The sequence below is a fragment of the Mobula birostris genome, chromosome 14 (assembly GCF_030028105.1).
Source record: "Mobula birostris isolate sMobBir1 chromosome 14, sMobBir1.hap1, whole genome shotgun sequence".
In the NCBI taxonomy this organism is placed as follows: Eukaryota; Metazoa; Chordata; class Chondrichthyes; order Myliobatiformes; family Myliobatidae; genus Mobula; species Mobula birostris.
The window spans coordinates 11657406-11674589 of record NC_092383.1 but is presented as its reverse complement, the minus strand read 5'-3'; the positions used below and the strand labels follow the sequence as shown (position 1 = coordinate 11674589).

The following is a 17184-nucleotide window of genomic DNA, read 5'->3' as shown; positions in this document are numbered from 1 at the left end:
AGCCATGTTAACATTGCCAATAGCATTAATAGTATGTGCTGGGTAGGCCAGAGTGTATAGACAGTAAAAGAAAAACTGAATCAAGATGAGAAGCAGAAATGGTCAGTGGTGATACATACAGGAAGAAAGGACACTACTTGACAGTGAAGAATTTGAGATGGAGTCCTACAACGTGCGTACTCCTGAACATAAGGTGAGGTGCAGCTCCTCACACTTGCCCTGGGATTGGTTCATGGCAACAATGGAGGTGGTCAGAATGGGAGTGGGAGTGGGACACAAAATCAAATGGACAGGGATATGGGACTCAGGGTTAATCCTGTGCATTGAACTGAAGAGTTTCTCTTGTGCAGATGTTGGTGGAGATGGGACAGAGAAGGCAGGGAATAGTTTCTTTGGAATGCCAAAAAGAACGGGGCTGATTTGGCACATGATGGCATTACATTGAAGATGCAAGAAATAATGGACAATGATCAACAGGAAGCACGTTCCCGCTGATGGGTGAGTCCGGAACCAGAGGCCACAGTTTAAGAATTAGGGGTAGGCCATTTAGAACGGAGTTGAGGAAAAACTTTTTCACCCAGAGTGGTGGATATATGGAATGCTCTGCCCCAGAAGGCTGTGGAGGCCAAGTCTCTGGATGCTTTCAAGAAAGAGATGGATAGAGCTCTTAAAGATAGTGGAATCAAAGGTTATGGGGATAAGGCAGGAATTGGATACTGATTGTGGATGATCAGCCATGATCACAGTGAATGGCGGTGCTAGCTCGAAGGGCCGAATAGCCTACTCCTGCACCTATTGTCTATTGAATGTGGAGGCACCTAGAGTAAAAACTAGGTTGAAAGCTGAGTGAACTACGGAGAAGGGAAAACCTCAACCCAGGTGGTCAGAAAGGGGACTGCGTCCTTATCTTGTGTCTTCATTCACTAGCTACAAAGCACACGTCATTGGGGTCAACTGGCCAATCCAATGGTGTCCCTTGAGATTCACAGACCCATCTCTGTGCTTTTGGGAAAACTGGCATCGGGGACCAATGTCAGAAGATATGGACCATTGTCCTTTCAGATATGTATGTCTCCTGCAGAGTGGGGCAATCCTACAGGTCAGGCTGAGTGAGGACTGGTAACATATGAGTTAGTAATATACCATTACACTGCCAAGGACTTGGGTTTAATTTACGCTGCTGTCTGTGTTGAGTTTGTATGTTCTCACTGTAACTGAGTTTCCTCCGGGTGCTCTGGTTTCCTCCCATATTCCAAAGCTGTACAGCACAGGTTAGTAGGTTAATTGGTCGTATGGGTGTAATTGGGGGTGGGGGGGGGGGTGGACTTGTTGGGTCAGAAGACCCCGTTACTGTGCTGTATCTCTAAATAGACTGAAGATACTTTAACCTGGCAATTTCACCTTTACCAACATGAGCTCTTTATCCCAAATTTAATTGAAGTACAAGCGTTTGTACTTGAATCCAAAATTCTTCAGCTGTCCTGGGATTTTAACTCTCATGTACAGGCCTTTATGATAGACCAATATTATACATGTTATGGTACTCAACCCTCTGCATTGGCCCGCAGGTATCGTGACTGCAGGTCTTAAGGTGACAGCTAAGCCAAGCCCAGTGTATCCAACCACACTAGGCCAGCCGCAGGAACAATGGGTGTTCGATGGTTAGCTCGTACTTGCTTTATCATGGTGGTGAATCTCACTGTGACCTTACCTGTGTTGTTGAAAGGCCTCTTGCTGAGCTGAGTGTAGAGGTCTCGGTGGTGGGGGTGCAGCTGCTGTTGGTGGTGCGGAGGGAGCAGCTGTGGACCATGAGGCCCGTGCTGCATGTGTGACTGTGAGCTCATGGAGTCCCGGCTCGATCCCGACGGCTCTGGCTTGAACTGCCGCCTGTTCTCAGAATTATTCTCTTTCTTCTTCTGTTCCTCCTGAGGGGAAGCAGAACATTCAGGAACGTTAGATCGGAGTCAGAGAGCCCGAGTCAGGAGCTAAACACCGGAGGGGCTCTGTCGTCCTGGAATCAAAGCTTCCCAGACATACCTAGCAGTTCCAGGGATAAAAAAAAACCAAACAAAAAAACCATGAGATTCTGCAGATGCTGGAAATCCACAGTAACACACACAAAATGCTGGAGGAGCTCAGTATGTGCAGTAACTTCTCCCCCCCTTCCATTCCCCATTCTGGCTCCCCCTTACCTCTTCTCCTCATCCGCAGATCACCTCCCTCTGGTGCTCCTCCTCCTTCCCTTTCTCCCATGGTCCACCCTCCTCTCCCATCAGATTCCATCTTCTTCAGCCCTTTAGCCAAACCATCTCTCCCAAACCCTCTCTGCTTCCAAGAGCAGCACACACGACCAGTGCTAAGGAAGGAGTAAGTGAGTACATATCCAGAATACCTTTACCTCTTCCTGGGACCGCCTTTTCTGTGCCAACTTGTACAGCTTGTGCAACTTCCGGGCATCAAACTCAGTGAACTTGGAGACAAAAATCCAGAGATTTCTGCGGGAAGTACAAGGGAAAGGTTCACTGAACACCCGAACCAGTTTTGGACGTGATGTTTTTAAAATTAAGAGGTGGCAATCGTAGCTGCCAGCGCAGCCAACTAGTAAGGCAGGGTGAAGAGGAGAGATTGGGTCCAAAATCAGCACTTCTGACAACGCAGCACTTTTTCAGCACTGCACTGGAGTCTCAGCAAAGACAAATTCAAGTTCCACGAATCAGCTCAAACATGTTTGTTTTAACATGATCAACCCATTCCAACACACAGATTACCTACTGGATCAGCATTGGAGACGTTTATTACACCCTCATAGGGTTACACGGAATTACTGTGATTAACTAAGGGCATGAAAAGCCCATACCAGGTTTTAATACAGAACTGTATATTATATAGATTTCTGATAAACAGCATTATAAATGAGACATTTCTTTAGCCAGAGAGTGATGAATTGTTACAACAGGTAGCAGCTGAGGAAAAGCCTTTACATGTACTTAAGGTACAGGTTGATAGATTCTTGGTTGGTCAGGACATGACAGGATGCGGGGAGAAGGCAGGAGATTGGGGCTGAGAGTGAAAATCATCAGCCATGATGGAACAGCAGAGCAAACTTGATGGGCCGAATGGCCTAATTCTGCTCCTATATCTTATGGTCTTATTGCAGACACAACCCACCTTGCAATCTGTTTTTTTCCAAAAGTTCCCTTCTGGAAGGTGCAAAAGGGCTATTAAAAGGAGAATTTCCAACTATCTTAAAAGTTGCTTCTCCCAGGCAGTTTATCTGATCAACCATTCTAGTTCGCCTCCCCCTCAACCTATTTGCCCAGTCACTGCACTGTAAACACTTGAAACCACTTCTTATAATTTATTTATTTATTGATATACAGCACAAAGTAGGCTCTTCTGGCCCCTTTGAGCCATGGTGCCCAGCAACACTAGTTTAACCCCAGCCTAATGACGGGACAACTTACAATGACTAATTAACCTACCAACCGGTAGGTCTTTGGTATGTAGGAGGAAACCAGGGCTGGAGGAAAGCTACATGGTCACGGGGAAAATGTACAAATTCCTTTTAGGCAGCGGTAGGAATTGAACCCGGGTTATTGCTACTTCAAAGTGTTGTGCTAACCACTACACAACTGCGCCACCCCTATAATGCCGTTTAATTGTACATACACGCTGGTATTTATGTATTTATTCACATTTTATTCCACATCTGCACTTTAACCTGTAACTTTATTTTTAAATGATTCTTTATCATTGTTCAATGTTGTTTTTTCCTGTTGCCTGTTGTGAGCTGACCAACCCACCTCAGCAGATTTCTAAGACGTGTAAATTATCTATGGCAAATGACACCAATTCCTGAATAAGTTGATTCTTATAAGCCCCAAGAGGTTCAGCCAGTAGCACAGAGGAGTGGGTCTTATGAGGTAGAAGGATAGCCTAACATACCTCCTCCAGATCTTCACGTGTTCAGAGTCGGTGTAGGTCTTCAGACAGTCAGTGATCCGGTCTCCGATCTTCAGCAGGCAGCTGCGAGTGTGCTGCAGCTGCTCCTTCTCTGAAAGTCCATCCTCCGGCTTGTCTAACTGCTTTAGGGCTTTCTTCACCGGCCTCATTCTCTCCTTGCACTGGGCAGGTTTGGGAGGTTGGGTGGGGGTGATGGGAGAACAGCATTTTGTAATTAATTCAGGGAAACAAAGGTATCAGCTGTCTCAGCCTCCTCAGGTGATCTTTGTGACTCAGCTTCCCCTGCTCTAGAATCATGCCACAGAAAGATGCCATTTTCCAACATTTCCCACCAATTAAATAGCACAAAACTCACAAAAATTAAAGAGACATAGATTAATTTGTGTAAGCTTTTTTTCCCATTTCCTTCAGAAGATTTGAAAAGCAGGAGTATGTTGATATTCACTCTGGTGCGGTCACTTACAATGCTAAAGGTCTCTTGGTCCAGTTCGTCCTCGCCCTCCTCTCCAATTGGCACCGGGTCATTACCTGCCGTAATGTGCACTGGACCCTTGGAAACAGACTTCCGAGCCTTGTCTTTAGCATCTGATTTCATCTAGTGGGAAGAAGAGTGAAAAATTTATTTTATTTACTGATGTAATGTGGTATAGGCCCTTCCAGCAACCCCAATTTAACCCCAACCTAATCACGGGACAATTCACAATGACCAATTAACCTACCTGGTATGTCCTTGTACCGTGGGAGGAAACCGGAGCACCCAGGGGAAACCCACGCATTCCACAGGGAGGGCATACAGAGACCTCATGCAAAGGATGCAGCCCGAGCCGTAATAGCATTGCACTAACTACTACGCTACCATAGCGCCCAAGATCCACGACAGAGCTCACCGCTGAGGACAGCGCAGCGAAGTCGCAGAGGCACACAGCAGACTTGAGACCAGAGGGAGAGACAGTGCTAACAGTTCCCTTCAGAGAGGTCGGCAAGCCGAAGTGACGGCTTAGCTTCCCTCGTCGATGCTCCCACCTGCTGACACGTAACATACCAGTAACAGGGACAAGCCCTTCAGCCCACCGTGTTGAGACAAGATAATTAAATCAAAGCAGAGATTGATAGGTTCTTGATTAGTAAAGGCATCAAGGGTCACTGGGAAAAGTAGGAGAATCTGGTTAAGAGGGAAAATAAATCAGCCATGATTGAATGGCGGATCAGGCTCAACAGGCTGAATGGCCTAATTCTGTTCCTATGTCTTATGGTCTCGCATTGCTAGAAAACCCTACCCACCCTAGACACTCCCCCTTCTTCAGCTCTCAAGGGGCCAAAGACAAAAACAAATGCCTGCAACAGATACCACCAGGCTCAAGGAAAGCTTCTGCCCGGCTGTCGTGGATTACTGAATGATTCCCTAGAACGAGAACAGAGACTCTTCACCTCTGTCTACGGCATGAAAGTCTTCCACCTCATTGCCTGCCAGCAGAGCACTTTCTCTGTAGCAGTAACACTTTATTCTGCATTCTGTTATTGTTTAGCCTTGTACTAACTCAGTGCGTGATTGTAATGGATTGCTCTGTATGAATGGCGTACAAAACAATGTTTCTCACTGTAGCTCAGTTTATGTGACAATAACAAACCAACTTACTGCTTATTCAAGTCCCTATTTAAGAGCCTCTTAAACACCACTATCTTATCTGCCTCCACGCCCATCCCTGGCACCAGCTTCCAGACACACACTGCTCTCTGTGTAAAAACAATCTTACCCCATACACTCCTTTTCAACTTATCTCCTGTACATGAAAAGCATGCCCTCTGGTATCAAACATTTGACCTTCCTTAAATGAACAAAACCACCAAGTAAAACCAGCCAGCTACCCGACATAGCTAGTTGGAAGCTTTACCACTTCAGAGTTTACTTCTTTGACAAACAAGTAAAGCTGTCCACCCTCCGCACGGAATCACCCTGAAACTCTCCTGAACTTCCATCTCTGGCAAAGGACACCAAATGAGCAGGTGCTCTGCAAAATGGGTGAGAGTTACTGCAAACATAATCCAGAGCAACAAACAATGTGTTGGTGTAACTCAGTGGATCAACCAGCATCTGTTTGAGAGGTAGGGCGGGGGGGGGGGGGGCGGGGAAGGTAAATTATTAATTTTTCAGGTCAACGCCCCGTGTCAGGACTTAATCCTTCCCCACATGTTGCTCGACACATTGAGCTCCTCTACCAGAGTGGCTTTGAACTAAGCTTTGGCAGGGAAATCAGCTTGGCTGTTGGGGCTTGGCTTTCATTGTCCACCCCGCTTTTCCAGCACTCATGGAGCAATCTGGCAGTGGGACGGTCAAAACGTAGACACAAGAGATTCTGTAGATGCTGGAAATCCACAGCAACAACACAAAATGCTGGAGGAACTCAGCAGGTTAGGCAGCATCTATGGAGTGGAAAAGACCATCGACGTTTCGGGCTGAGACCATTCATCCGAAGTGGAATGGAAGGGGGAAGAATGTTGGAATGATCATTCTTTTCTGGTTATAAGATTGATCCAACAGACCATAAGGGCATCCGTTAGTCGTACGAGACCATGGGGCTCGAACTCACAACCTTCAGGTCGCTAGTCGAATGCCTTAACCACTTGGCCACGTGCCCACACAACAATGTCTGTAACTAGCATGCACAAGTCACCATGGACTCAACACTTGGAATTGTGTTCCAATGAACCAACAACAGACTCTCTTCACAGCATCTCCAACACTGGAAAAGTACGTCCCCAAATGTAGAGCAGACGGGGTTCCCTGGCATTGGAAAGGAACCTGACAAACAAATGCCCCTCATTTACTCTAAACTATCACAGGTCAACATTTCCAATACCTTCTCCTTCTTGGTCTTGGTCTTCTTTTTCCCTTTCTGCCCATCCTTTTCCTTCTTCACGTCACCCTTTTCCTTGTTCTCTTTGTTGTCCTTCTTCTTCAGCTTTTTCTTCATTGGAGTTTGGTCCAAACCGCCATCCTGAGGGGGAAGCAACCAACACCAAAAATTAAAACCAGACCTGGTTAAGAAACCTACGCTGGTTCATCTCAGCACAGCTTCACCTCCATCAGAAGTGCTTTAAAGCAATGACTCAGTATAAATCTGAAAGTCACTGGCTGAAAGGGTAGAGGAAGCCGTTGAATTGAAATTGGATTAAAAAAAAGGACAAACCCTTAAGAGAGCAACAGGGAAGTAATAGTAGTGTGGCTAATTAGATAGAGTTGATGCAACTGTAACGGGCAAATGTGGACCTGGGTACAATGGAACAATGGGGAAACAGCTGTAATAGACAAAAGGGGAAGCAGGGCCAATGGGCCAATGAGGGCTTCGGTGCAAAGGGGCAGCAGGTGCAACGGGTCAATCAGGGCCCAGGTGCAACAGGCCAATGGGGGCGCAGGTGCAACAGGCCAATGGGGGCGCGGGTGCAATGGGGCAGCGGGTGCAACGGGCCAATGGGGGCGCGGGTGCAACGGACCAATGGGAGCGCGGGTGCAACGGACCAATGGGGGCGCGGGTGCAACGGACCAATGGGGGCGCGGGTGCAACGGACCAATGGGGGCGCGGGTGCAACGGACCAATGGGGGCGCGGGTGCAACGGACCAATGGGGGCGTGGGTGCAACGGACCAATGGGGACACAGCTGCAATAGGTGAATGACGACACAGCTACAATGAGCCAATAACCACACAGTTAGAATGGAATAATGATGACATACCTACAATAGGCCAATGGTTCCCCTTCGAGCTGTGGGATTCAATGGCATTGGACTACAGACATATTTCTGATTTCATATTTTAGGTAACATCACTATGGAAACACAGTGGCTATATCAGCAACCATCACCCAACAGGGTGATCCACCACCTTTTAAAGTCAAGTGAGGATGTGCAATAATTGCTGGCCTTGTATGTGATGTCCCAATCTTGAGCTCGGGTTGGCTGCTTGTTTGTAGGGTTGTTCATCAAGCCTGGAGGTTAGGTTACAAACATTCGTCACCAGTCGAGATGACATCATCGGGGGACAGTGATGCAGTCTAACCTCCAGGCTCAGCAAACAACTCTACAAAGAAAGGGGATATTCAGACTGGTATTTTGAGAGAACAGATCTAGGCTTGGAAGTGCTGGAGGGATCTAATAAAAGTATTGGGAATAATGTGAGAGGGAAAGCAGCATCAATGAAAGGCAAATGACCCAAAATGTAATCGTTTTAACAATGCAAGCCCCAACAAAAAGCTTCTCTGCCTTTCTATAAGATCATAGCTGATCATCACAACAGTCACATTTTCTGTACTAACTCCACCTTCCCTGTATTAACAGCTACCGTGCCCATTCCCTTAACAGCCAGAAATCCATTGCTTTCATTCTTCAACTTGGTGACTGCACCTTCACCAAGCTCCCTGATGGAGAATTCCAAAGGATGTACTACTTCAGGACGAAGGAATTTCTAATCTCAGTCCCAAAGACCAACCCTTTCTCATGAGGCTGCAATACCTGGATCTCAACATCCTGGTCGGGGGAAATGTCACCATGCCCACCCTGTGAAACCCAAAAGGAATTTTGTATGTTTCAAAGCAATCGGATTTCACTCTTATAAAGACCCAGTGTGCTAATCACAACTCAAATCCCCTACCTCTCTAATCCCCAGATGTCAGGAGAACCTATAACCCACTTCCCCCGTCACTCGTAAATCTCCCCTTACCTAGAAGACAGTATTCCTGGTGTGGTTTCACTAATTGCAGTGAGGCATCCAGAACATAGAACTGCACAATACAGGCCCTTCAGCCCACAATGTTGTGCCGACCTTTTAACCTACTCTAAGATCAATCTAACTCTTCCTTTCCACATTGCCCTCCATTTTTCTTTCATCCATGTGCCAATCCAAGAGTTTCCTAAATGTCCCTAATGTATTTGCCTCTATCATCACCCCTGGCAGCACATTCCACGCACCCACTACTCTCTGTGTAAAAGAAACACCTCTGACAACTCCTAATACCTTCCTCCAATCAGCTTAAAATTATGCCCTCTCGTATCAGCTATTTCCACCCTGGGATACAGGCTCTGACTGTCCATTTTATCTTTGACTATCTTGATCACCTCTATCAGGTCTCCTCTCATCCTCTTTTGCAAAAAAAGAGCCCTAGTTCACTTAAGCTATCCTCATTAGACATACACTCTCCAGTCCAGGCTGCATCCTTTCAATGCTTTCACTCAAACAAAAGGCAACAGAAACACGACCTTCCTAACTCAAATGCAGAGAGGAAAACCGCAATAATCAGATGCGGGCAATGGCAGGATTGAACTGAAACAGATTTTGTTGCACATTTAATTCATGAAAGAGGAAGGAAAAGCTGTTCCCCAGTGTGGGTGAAAGTGGTCAGCAGTGCCAACTTGAAAAGAAAGCTGGAAAGGCCCACTACTCACCTTTAGCTCACCATCCTCCTCCGAAGCATTGTCAGATAGGCGAGGGGAGGAGATGTCGTTACCACTCTCATCCTTCAGTCTGGGCGCCTTGTTCTCCTTCTTCACTCTCGGTTTCCGCTTCTTTGGTTTAGACTATTCGACAAAGAGGAACAGTTATAGATGGTGCAGGTTAACAAAGGTGCCACGGTTCCACCTCAGCCTTGCCCACTGCCTGCCAACTCACGTGTTGGGAGGTGGATGCCCAACACAACTGAACCCACTGCTGTGTCACGGACAGGAGAAACTTGGGAAAAGGCAGACAATGTCTCATGAGTCTTGCTGAAGAGGTCCACCTCATGGAGCACGATTCAGAAGACTGGAAAGGAAGGGGGAAGAAGCCAGAATAAGGTGGGGGGGGGAGGGGAAGCAGGCAGGTGATAGATGAGACCAGGTGACGGGGAAGGTGACCGGGGGCAAGGGGATGAAGGGAGAAGAAAAGATTATCACCCACCTATCGCCTGCCAGCTTGTACTCCTTCACCTCCTACCCTCATATTAATTCTAGCTTCTGCCCCTTCTTTCTAGTCCTGATGCCAAGGGTATTGGCCCAAACATTTATTGCTTTCCACAGTCGCTGCCTGGCTCGCTGAGTTCCTTTAGCATTCTGCGTACGTTAATCAACATTGCGACGCATCCCTCACCATCCAGGATGGCCTCTTCTCGTTGCTACCATCGGGAGGAGATACAGGGGTCCAGAGACCCATACTCAGTAGTTTAGGAACAGCGTCTCCCCCTCTGCCATCAGATTTCTGAATGGTTCACAAACAGCAGCGTAATACGGTACCAGTGACCCCGGTTCAATTCCTGCCACTGGCCGCAAGGAGTTTGTACATTCTCCCCATGACCGTGTGGGTTTTCTCCGGGTGCTCTGGTTTCCTCCCATAATCCAGACGTACCGGTTGGTAGGTTAATTAGTCATTGCAAATTGTTCAATGATTTGGCTAGGGTTAAATTGAGGGATTGCTGGACTGTGCAGTTCGAAGGGCCGAAAGGGCCTATTCCCGCTGTATCTCGATAAATAAACAAATAAGCTACCTCACTATTCCCCTTCTGCTCACTGTCGTTATATTTTATGTCTTGCACTGTACTGTTGCCACAACACAGATTTCACAATGTTATGTTAGTGATAACAAACCTGATTCTGTCCTCAGCTCCACATCTTTGTGCAGTGTTTAGCATAAAACTTTAGCGTGCCAGCCGTAAGATTGGGCATTCAATTCCCACCATTGTTTGTACACTGGCCCCGTGACTGTGTGGGTTTCCTCTGGGTGCTCTGGTTTCCTCCCACATTTCAGGATGTACGAGTCAGGATGAGTAAATTGTGGGCATACTCTGCTGGGGCCAGAAGAACGACAGCACTTGTGTGCTGCCCCCAGCAAATCCTCAAAGCAAATGCTGCATTTCACTGTACGATTCAGAGGACATGTGACGAATAAACCTTTTAACCTTTCTTGCTCAGTCCTCCTCCTGGATCCAAGAGTCCATTGATTTCATCACATCACCCTGTCTAACCAACTCCCTGATTTCCATTTTCCCCTTCTGCCTCCCTGGCTCTGCTTTCTGCCTCTCCTACCCCAGGTCTCACCAGAAACTCTTAAGACTGACCTCCTCTTCCTGCTTCAGTCCAGCCTTCTTGATCATGTCCTTCTTCAGCAGCCTGATTAGGTAGTCGGCTCGTGACTGGAGATGCTTGGCCTGTGGCTTCCGATCGGGATCATCCGGAAGAATCTGAAGGGGAGAGATAGCACCGGTGGTCAAAATACTGTGTGGAGCAAAATTAAACAGCGCAAAGAACCTCCTTAATAATACCACATGTTTCAGGCTCTGAGCCCATAGCATTTTAACCCGATGCCTACAGCTTCTGAGACACTACCTTTATTCCCCAATGTCTGGTTTCAGTGTTAGCCTCCTGGCAAATGGACCGAGATGTTAATGGTAAAATAACAGGGGACTACACTAGGTTTCAAACATCCAATGCTTTTTGATGCATTTCTGTAAGATACTAAACCAGTAGTCAACACTGAATGACATTTCCTGGTATGAAACCACTAATGTAGTGGGATTCAGCCCTTCAAACACAATGGTGTGCATGGGCACATGCAATACACATGTATACATGCTCTTGCACTCACATGTGTGTACATTCAGCATATATACACACACTCACACAAATGCACTCATTCACACAGTCACGCAGTACACACACACTCACCCAGTACACACTTACACACACCACTCGTACTCACCCAGCACACACTCACACTTATCCAGTACTCATACACTCACACTTACCCAGCACACACTTATACACACGCATACTCGCACTCACTCAGTACACTTTCACACACACCCTGCACACACACACTCGTACTCACCTAGCACACACTCTCGCACTTATCCAGTACTCATACACTCACACTTACCCAGCACACTTATACACACACACTCGCACTCACCCAGTACACACTTACACACACGCACACTTGCACTCACCCAGCACGCATTTTCACACACACCCTGCACACACTCGTACTCACCCAGCACACACTCTCGCACTTATCCAGTACTCATACACTCACACTTACCCAGCACACTTATACACACACACTCGCACTCACCCAGTACACACTTACACACACGCACACTTGCACTCACCCAGCACGCATTTTCACACACACCCTGCACACACACTCGTACTCACCCAGCACACACTCGCACTTATCCAGTACTCATACACTCACACACACACACCCTGCACACACACTCGCACTTATCCAGTACTCATACTCACACTTACCCAGCACACACTTATACACACACACACCCTGCACACACACTCGCACTCACCCAGCACACACACTCGCACTTATCCAGTACTCATACACTCACACTTACCCAGCACACACTTATACACACACACACCCTGCACACACACTCGCACTTATCCAGTACTCATACACTCACACTTACCCAGCACACACTTATACACACACACACCCTGCACACACACTCGCACTCACCCAGCACACACACTCGCACTTATCCAGTACTCATACACTCACACTTACCCAGCACACACTTATACACACACACATACACACACACTTGCACTCACCCAGTACACACACACTCGCACTCAAATGTGTGTACACTCAGCACATATATACACACACTCACATATACACACACTGGCACTCATGCATACACTCATTCACATAAACACACTCACCGCACACACACACACTCACCCAGTAAACACACACCCTTGCACTCACCCAGCGCGCGCGCGCGCGCACACACACACACACACACACTTACACTCACCCAGCACTTGTAAAAACATACGTGCACTCACCGAGCACACATATACACACACACACTTGCATTCACTGTAACAGATATATACACACACGTAACCAAGTCTCCTCCCACGTTCTGAGCACAACTGTTCTCCTGTGTGAAGACAGTGAGGTTAACAATGGTGTGGGCACCCAAGCGACAAGACTGAAGGAGGCAGCAGAGGAAGCTCACCCATCAGCCACCAGTGTGAGAAGGCAGAAGGAGAGCAATCCCTCCCTTCCTTATCACACTCCACACATCAACAGGGGCAGTTGCTGCTGGAGAGTGGAACATTTTCATATTTCAGTCTTTAGCAATAAGCAACCACCCTTTCCAACCCACACTCCCATTAGATGTTGGGTAAACCCTTCTCCACAATCTGGGACAGCCAAGTACCCCCTTTCAATGTGTGACCTTGTTCCACGTCACACAGCCTCTCAGGGTAAGAGCCCACCCTCGTCAATCTGCCCAAACTTACTGCACGCAGAACCCTAGCAGAACACAGGACAGAATTACTCCACAATAAGGCTGGACTTCAATGCGTTTTGCATAGGAACCTATCACATCATAGAGTCCTCCAAGAAATCTACCTCAGAGGAGGAACCACCATAGAGGAACAAATGGTTAATTGGCTTGCTTCCTAAATGATTGGAACATTGAATGGCCTACCTTATTGGTAAGCTGCAGATCAGGGTCCATTTTTATCTGCTCCCAGTTGCTATAACCACACTCATAGATCCCTATCAGCAAATTGGAATCCTCCTCCACACCCCAATCTGTGTCGAAGTGCACAGCCTTCGCGTGACAGGGCAAGCGATACCTACGTAGCAGGAACAGCGTGTAAAGCAGAGAACGTATACGAGATAACGCACAAAGCTGACCTCGATGTTAACAGCGCACTGACTGCAAAGAACTACAATTCACTGGTTCGATTCAAGTTGTGGGATATTCCACACACGAGTTACCTTCTGTGTCAGTGTTACAACCCACCCATGTTTATTTGGAGATACTGCACAGTAATAGCCCCTTGCTGGCGCTGTAAAGCGTTATTCTAACTGTGCTGTCACAAATCAGGAGGGCATCGGCTAATGAAGATCCAGCTGTATCCCTGTGGGCTGAGAGGCTCTCAAAAGCATTCACCCTGAATGCCTTTGTCTTAGAATCCACGGACAACTGTGTTAGTCACTGACCAGGATATGTCCTCTTCTAGTTACTACCATCAGGGAGGAGGAGCCCAAAGACCCACACTCAGTGATACAGGAATAGCTTCTTCCTCTCTGAACAGTCCGTGAACCCCCATGAACATTACCTCATTATCCATTTTCAGCTTGCACGGTTTATGATATAACTTAGTCATTTTACGTCTCTGCACTCTACTGCTGCTGCAAGCAACAAATTTCACATCATACAAAGCAGCGATAATAACCCTCATTCTGAACACTGGCACCTCCATAGCTCCCCTTGTGCAAACCTCAAGCGTGGGCCATCAGCTCTAACAGCTGTGATGGGATGTCGCCCCATTGTCTAAATGGAGGAAGACTGCAAGTGAGTGAAAGTGAAGCACAGAGAGATTTAGGTGCTCTAGTCCATCAGTCACATAAAGGATGGCAAGCAGGTCCAAACAACAGATACGAAGGCAAACAGCATTTTACTCTTCATTACAAAGGAGCAGTTAGGGCATTTAGGGCAGCAATAAAGGTTTCTTTATTGCTGTTTCTGTAATAGTTTTTTCTCGACCAGTCAGGATTGTTAGCTCTGAGCTGAACTGCCAAACCTGGAGGACTGGTGGACCATTCTTAGGCCGGCCTCTACCCTTTGACCTGTTTGGCGTGGGTAATCCTACCAAGAGCCAAAGCACAAGGCCCTGAACTCCAGCCAGCATAGCCCTCTGGATCCTTGAGGCATGCAAGCCTCCAAACCCTACAACAAGGCTGTGATCCTTTTGGAAGGTCATTACAAAGGAGTTTAAAAATAGGGAAGTTTTATGCAGTTGTATAGCTTGTTTGACAAGTTTCATCTGGAATATTGTGTACGCTTTGTTTCCCTTACCTAGTAAAAAACATAGTAACGTTGGAGGCAGTAAAAAGGAGATTCATCAGGCTAATGGTTGAGAAGACAAGGTTGTCCTACCAAGAAAAATGGAATAGTTTGAGTCTGTATTTGTTAGAATTTAGAAGAATGAGAGGTGTCTTTATTGTTGAGATCTTAAAGAGGTTGACAGGGTAGATGTTGAGAAGTTTTGACATAATGTAGAAATTCCTCAGACTGCTGGACCTGTGTGGAGTTTTCTGCCCTGGTAGGTGGTGGAAGCTGGGTAATTGGAAGCATTTATAGTAGAGGCAGAGAAACATTTGATAGATTAAGGAACAGAAAAAGATGATGAGTTGCACCCAGAATAAATCAGTCATGTGACAGTGATCTTCAGACTTAGGCACATACATACAGCTAGGATGCCCAAAACTTTTGCACAGTACCATATTTGTCAACATGAAGCGGATAGCCAGTTTCTAAATCTAGTGGGAGCAAAGGATATTGGGAATGGCAAGGGTGGAGTGCCACAGGAGTGTTTTGGGTCATTTGATTCCAAACAGTTCATTTATTGATGATTACATAATGTCTCTCCAGTGCTTCCTGTTCCTTTTCCCCTTTTCCTAATCACGATTCCCCTCTCCCTGCCTCCTCCCACTCTCGATCCACAATAGAAACCCACAGCAGAATCAGATTTATCATCGCTCATATATGTCATGATCTTTGCATTTTTTTTTTGCAGCAACAGTGCAGTACAATACATTAAATTACTACAGTACCATGCAAATGACTTGACACAACATTCTGGGCCTGTACTGTGTGGTATTGCTCTATATTGTTGCTCCTTTTCGTGCCTTGTGACACATCAGGTGGCATTGTTAACACTTCCATAATATTTGAATGTTTTTGAGGCTGAGTTGCTAGTTCAATGCTTAACCCAGCACAGTTGGAAAGCATGCAAGGAACAGGCTGGATTAGAACACAGGACCATTCACCTCAAAGTCCAATGCCACACCAGCACCCACCGGCCTACGTTCTAGGACTAATAACAGTATCAGGACAATATCCCGAACTGGTCCTCAAGCACACTTACTTGAGGTTGGTGGTCACTGCACACATTGAAGTGAAGGGACACTGGATCATTCTCATCACTTGGACAGTACCTCAAGATTAACAGTATCAGTTTTGGCTGCAGTGTCTCCTACAAGAGAATCTCACTGTCTGTAAAGCTCTTCCGACAACATAAAATACAATAGAATTCCCAGGTCCTTCCCGAACTAGGTATGAAGTTAAAGGTAAAAAGGTAAAGTTCCTCCTGCAGCCTTTGGTGCATCGGGCTGCAACCTTGCTGTTTCTTTTAGCGTTTTGTCTGTTTTACCAGACTCAACCCATCACAGATGGAAGGCAGGGAAGGAGCCAGCTAGATTTGAATCTGGGACCACTCCCCACCCAAAATCCGATGTGGACGCCACTACACCACCAGTCAAACAAAAATAAAGCTAAAACAATGCCCAAGTTAACTGTGTGGACCTGCCACTACGTAATACCAACAACAAGCTTTCACTACAACTCAGTTTTTTGCAGATCTATTGCAAGCCCATTCACTTGGAACATTAATTCTGTTTCTTGCTGATCTTTCATTTATATGTTTACTTATTGCATTACAGCACGGAATAGGCCCTTCAGCTCATCGAGCTGGGCCAGCTAGCAACTCCCAATTTAACCATAGCCTAATCATGGGACAATTTATAATGACTAATTAACATACCAACCTGTAAAACTTTGGACTGTGGGAGGAAACCCACATGGCCACAGGGAGAACGTACAAATTTCTTACAGGTAGAGGCGGGAATTGAACCCGGGTCGCTGGTACTGTAAAGTGCTGTACTAACCACTATGCTGCCAAGACCTGCTGCAAATCTCTGGCATTTTTTCTGCTTCAGATTTCCAGCAACTGCGGGTTTTTGCTTCACTATTGGATAATAAATTCAGTACCACGTTTCAGTTCTGTCACGCTTACCTATCATTATCAGAATCAGGTTTAATATCTGCGGCAATACATAGCAACAGTAAGAATATTAATTATAGTAAGTGTGTGTATATATATTGATATATAAATATAATGTATATATAGATAGTTAAATTAAATAGGCAGTGTAAAAAATAGAAATAAAAAAGTAGTGAGGTAGTGTTGATGGGTTCAATGTCCATTCAGAAATCGGATGGCAGAGGGGAAGAAGCTGTTCCTGAATCTTTGGGTGTGTGCCTTCAGGCTTCTGTACCTCCTTCCTGATGGTAGTAATGAGAACAAGGCATGACCTTGGTGATAGGAGACCTTAGTGACTGATGCTGCCTTCTTCGAGGCACCATTTCTTGAAGAT

The 17184-nt window shown here is 46.4% G+C and overlaps 1 protein-coding gene across 7 annotated transcripts in view; it reads right to left on the bottom strand.

Annotated features, from left to right (window-relative positions):
* The window catches only part of chd2 (chromodomain helicase DNA binding protein 2), a 130458-nt gene that overhangs the window by 9894 nt on the left and 103380 nt on the right, over positions 1–17184 (bottom strand). For 4 of the 7 annotated variants that reach the window (XM_072278097.1, XM_072278100.1, XM_072278098.1 and 1 more), the window contains 8 exons: positions 13445–13595; positions 11042–11164; positions 9399–9530; positions 6822–6959; positions 4427–4558; positions 3946–4124; positions 2393–2495; positions 1712–1925 (listed from right to left, as the gene is read on the bottom strand). In XM_072278097.1, coding sequence (XP_072134198.1) covers positions 1712–1925; positions 2393–2495; positions 3946–4124; positions 4427–4558; positions 6822–6959; positions 9399–9530; positions 11042–11164; positions 13445–13595 — 1172 coding nt within the window. The other 3 variants (XM_072278099.1, XM_072278101.1, XM_072278104.1) reach the window with 2 other exon arrangements.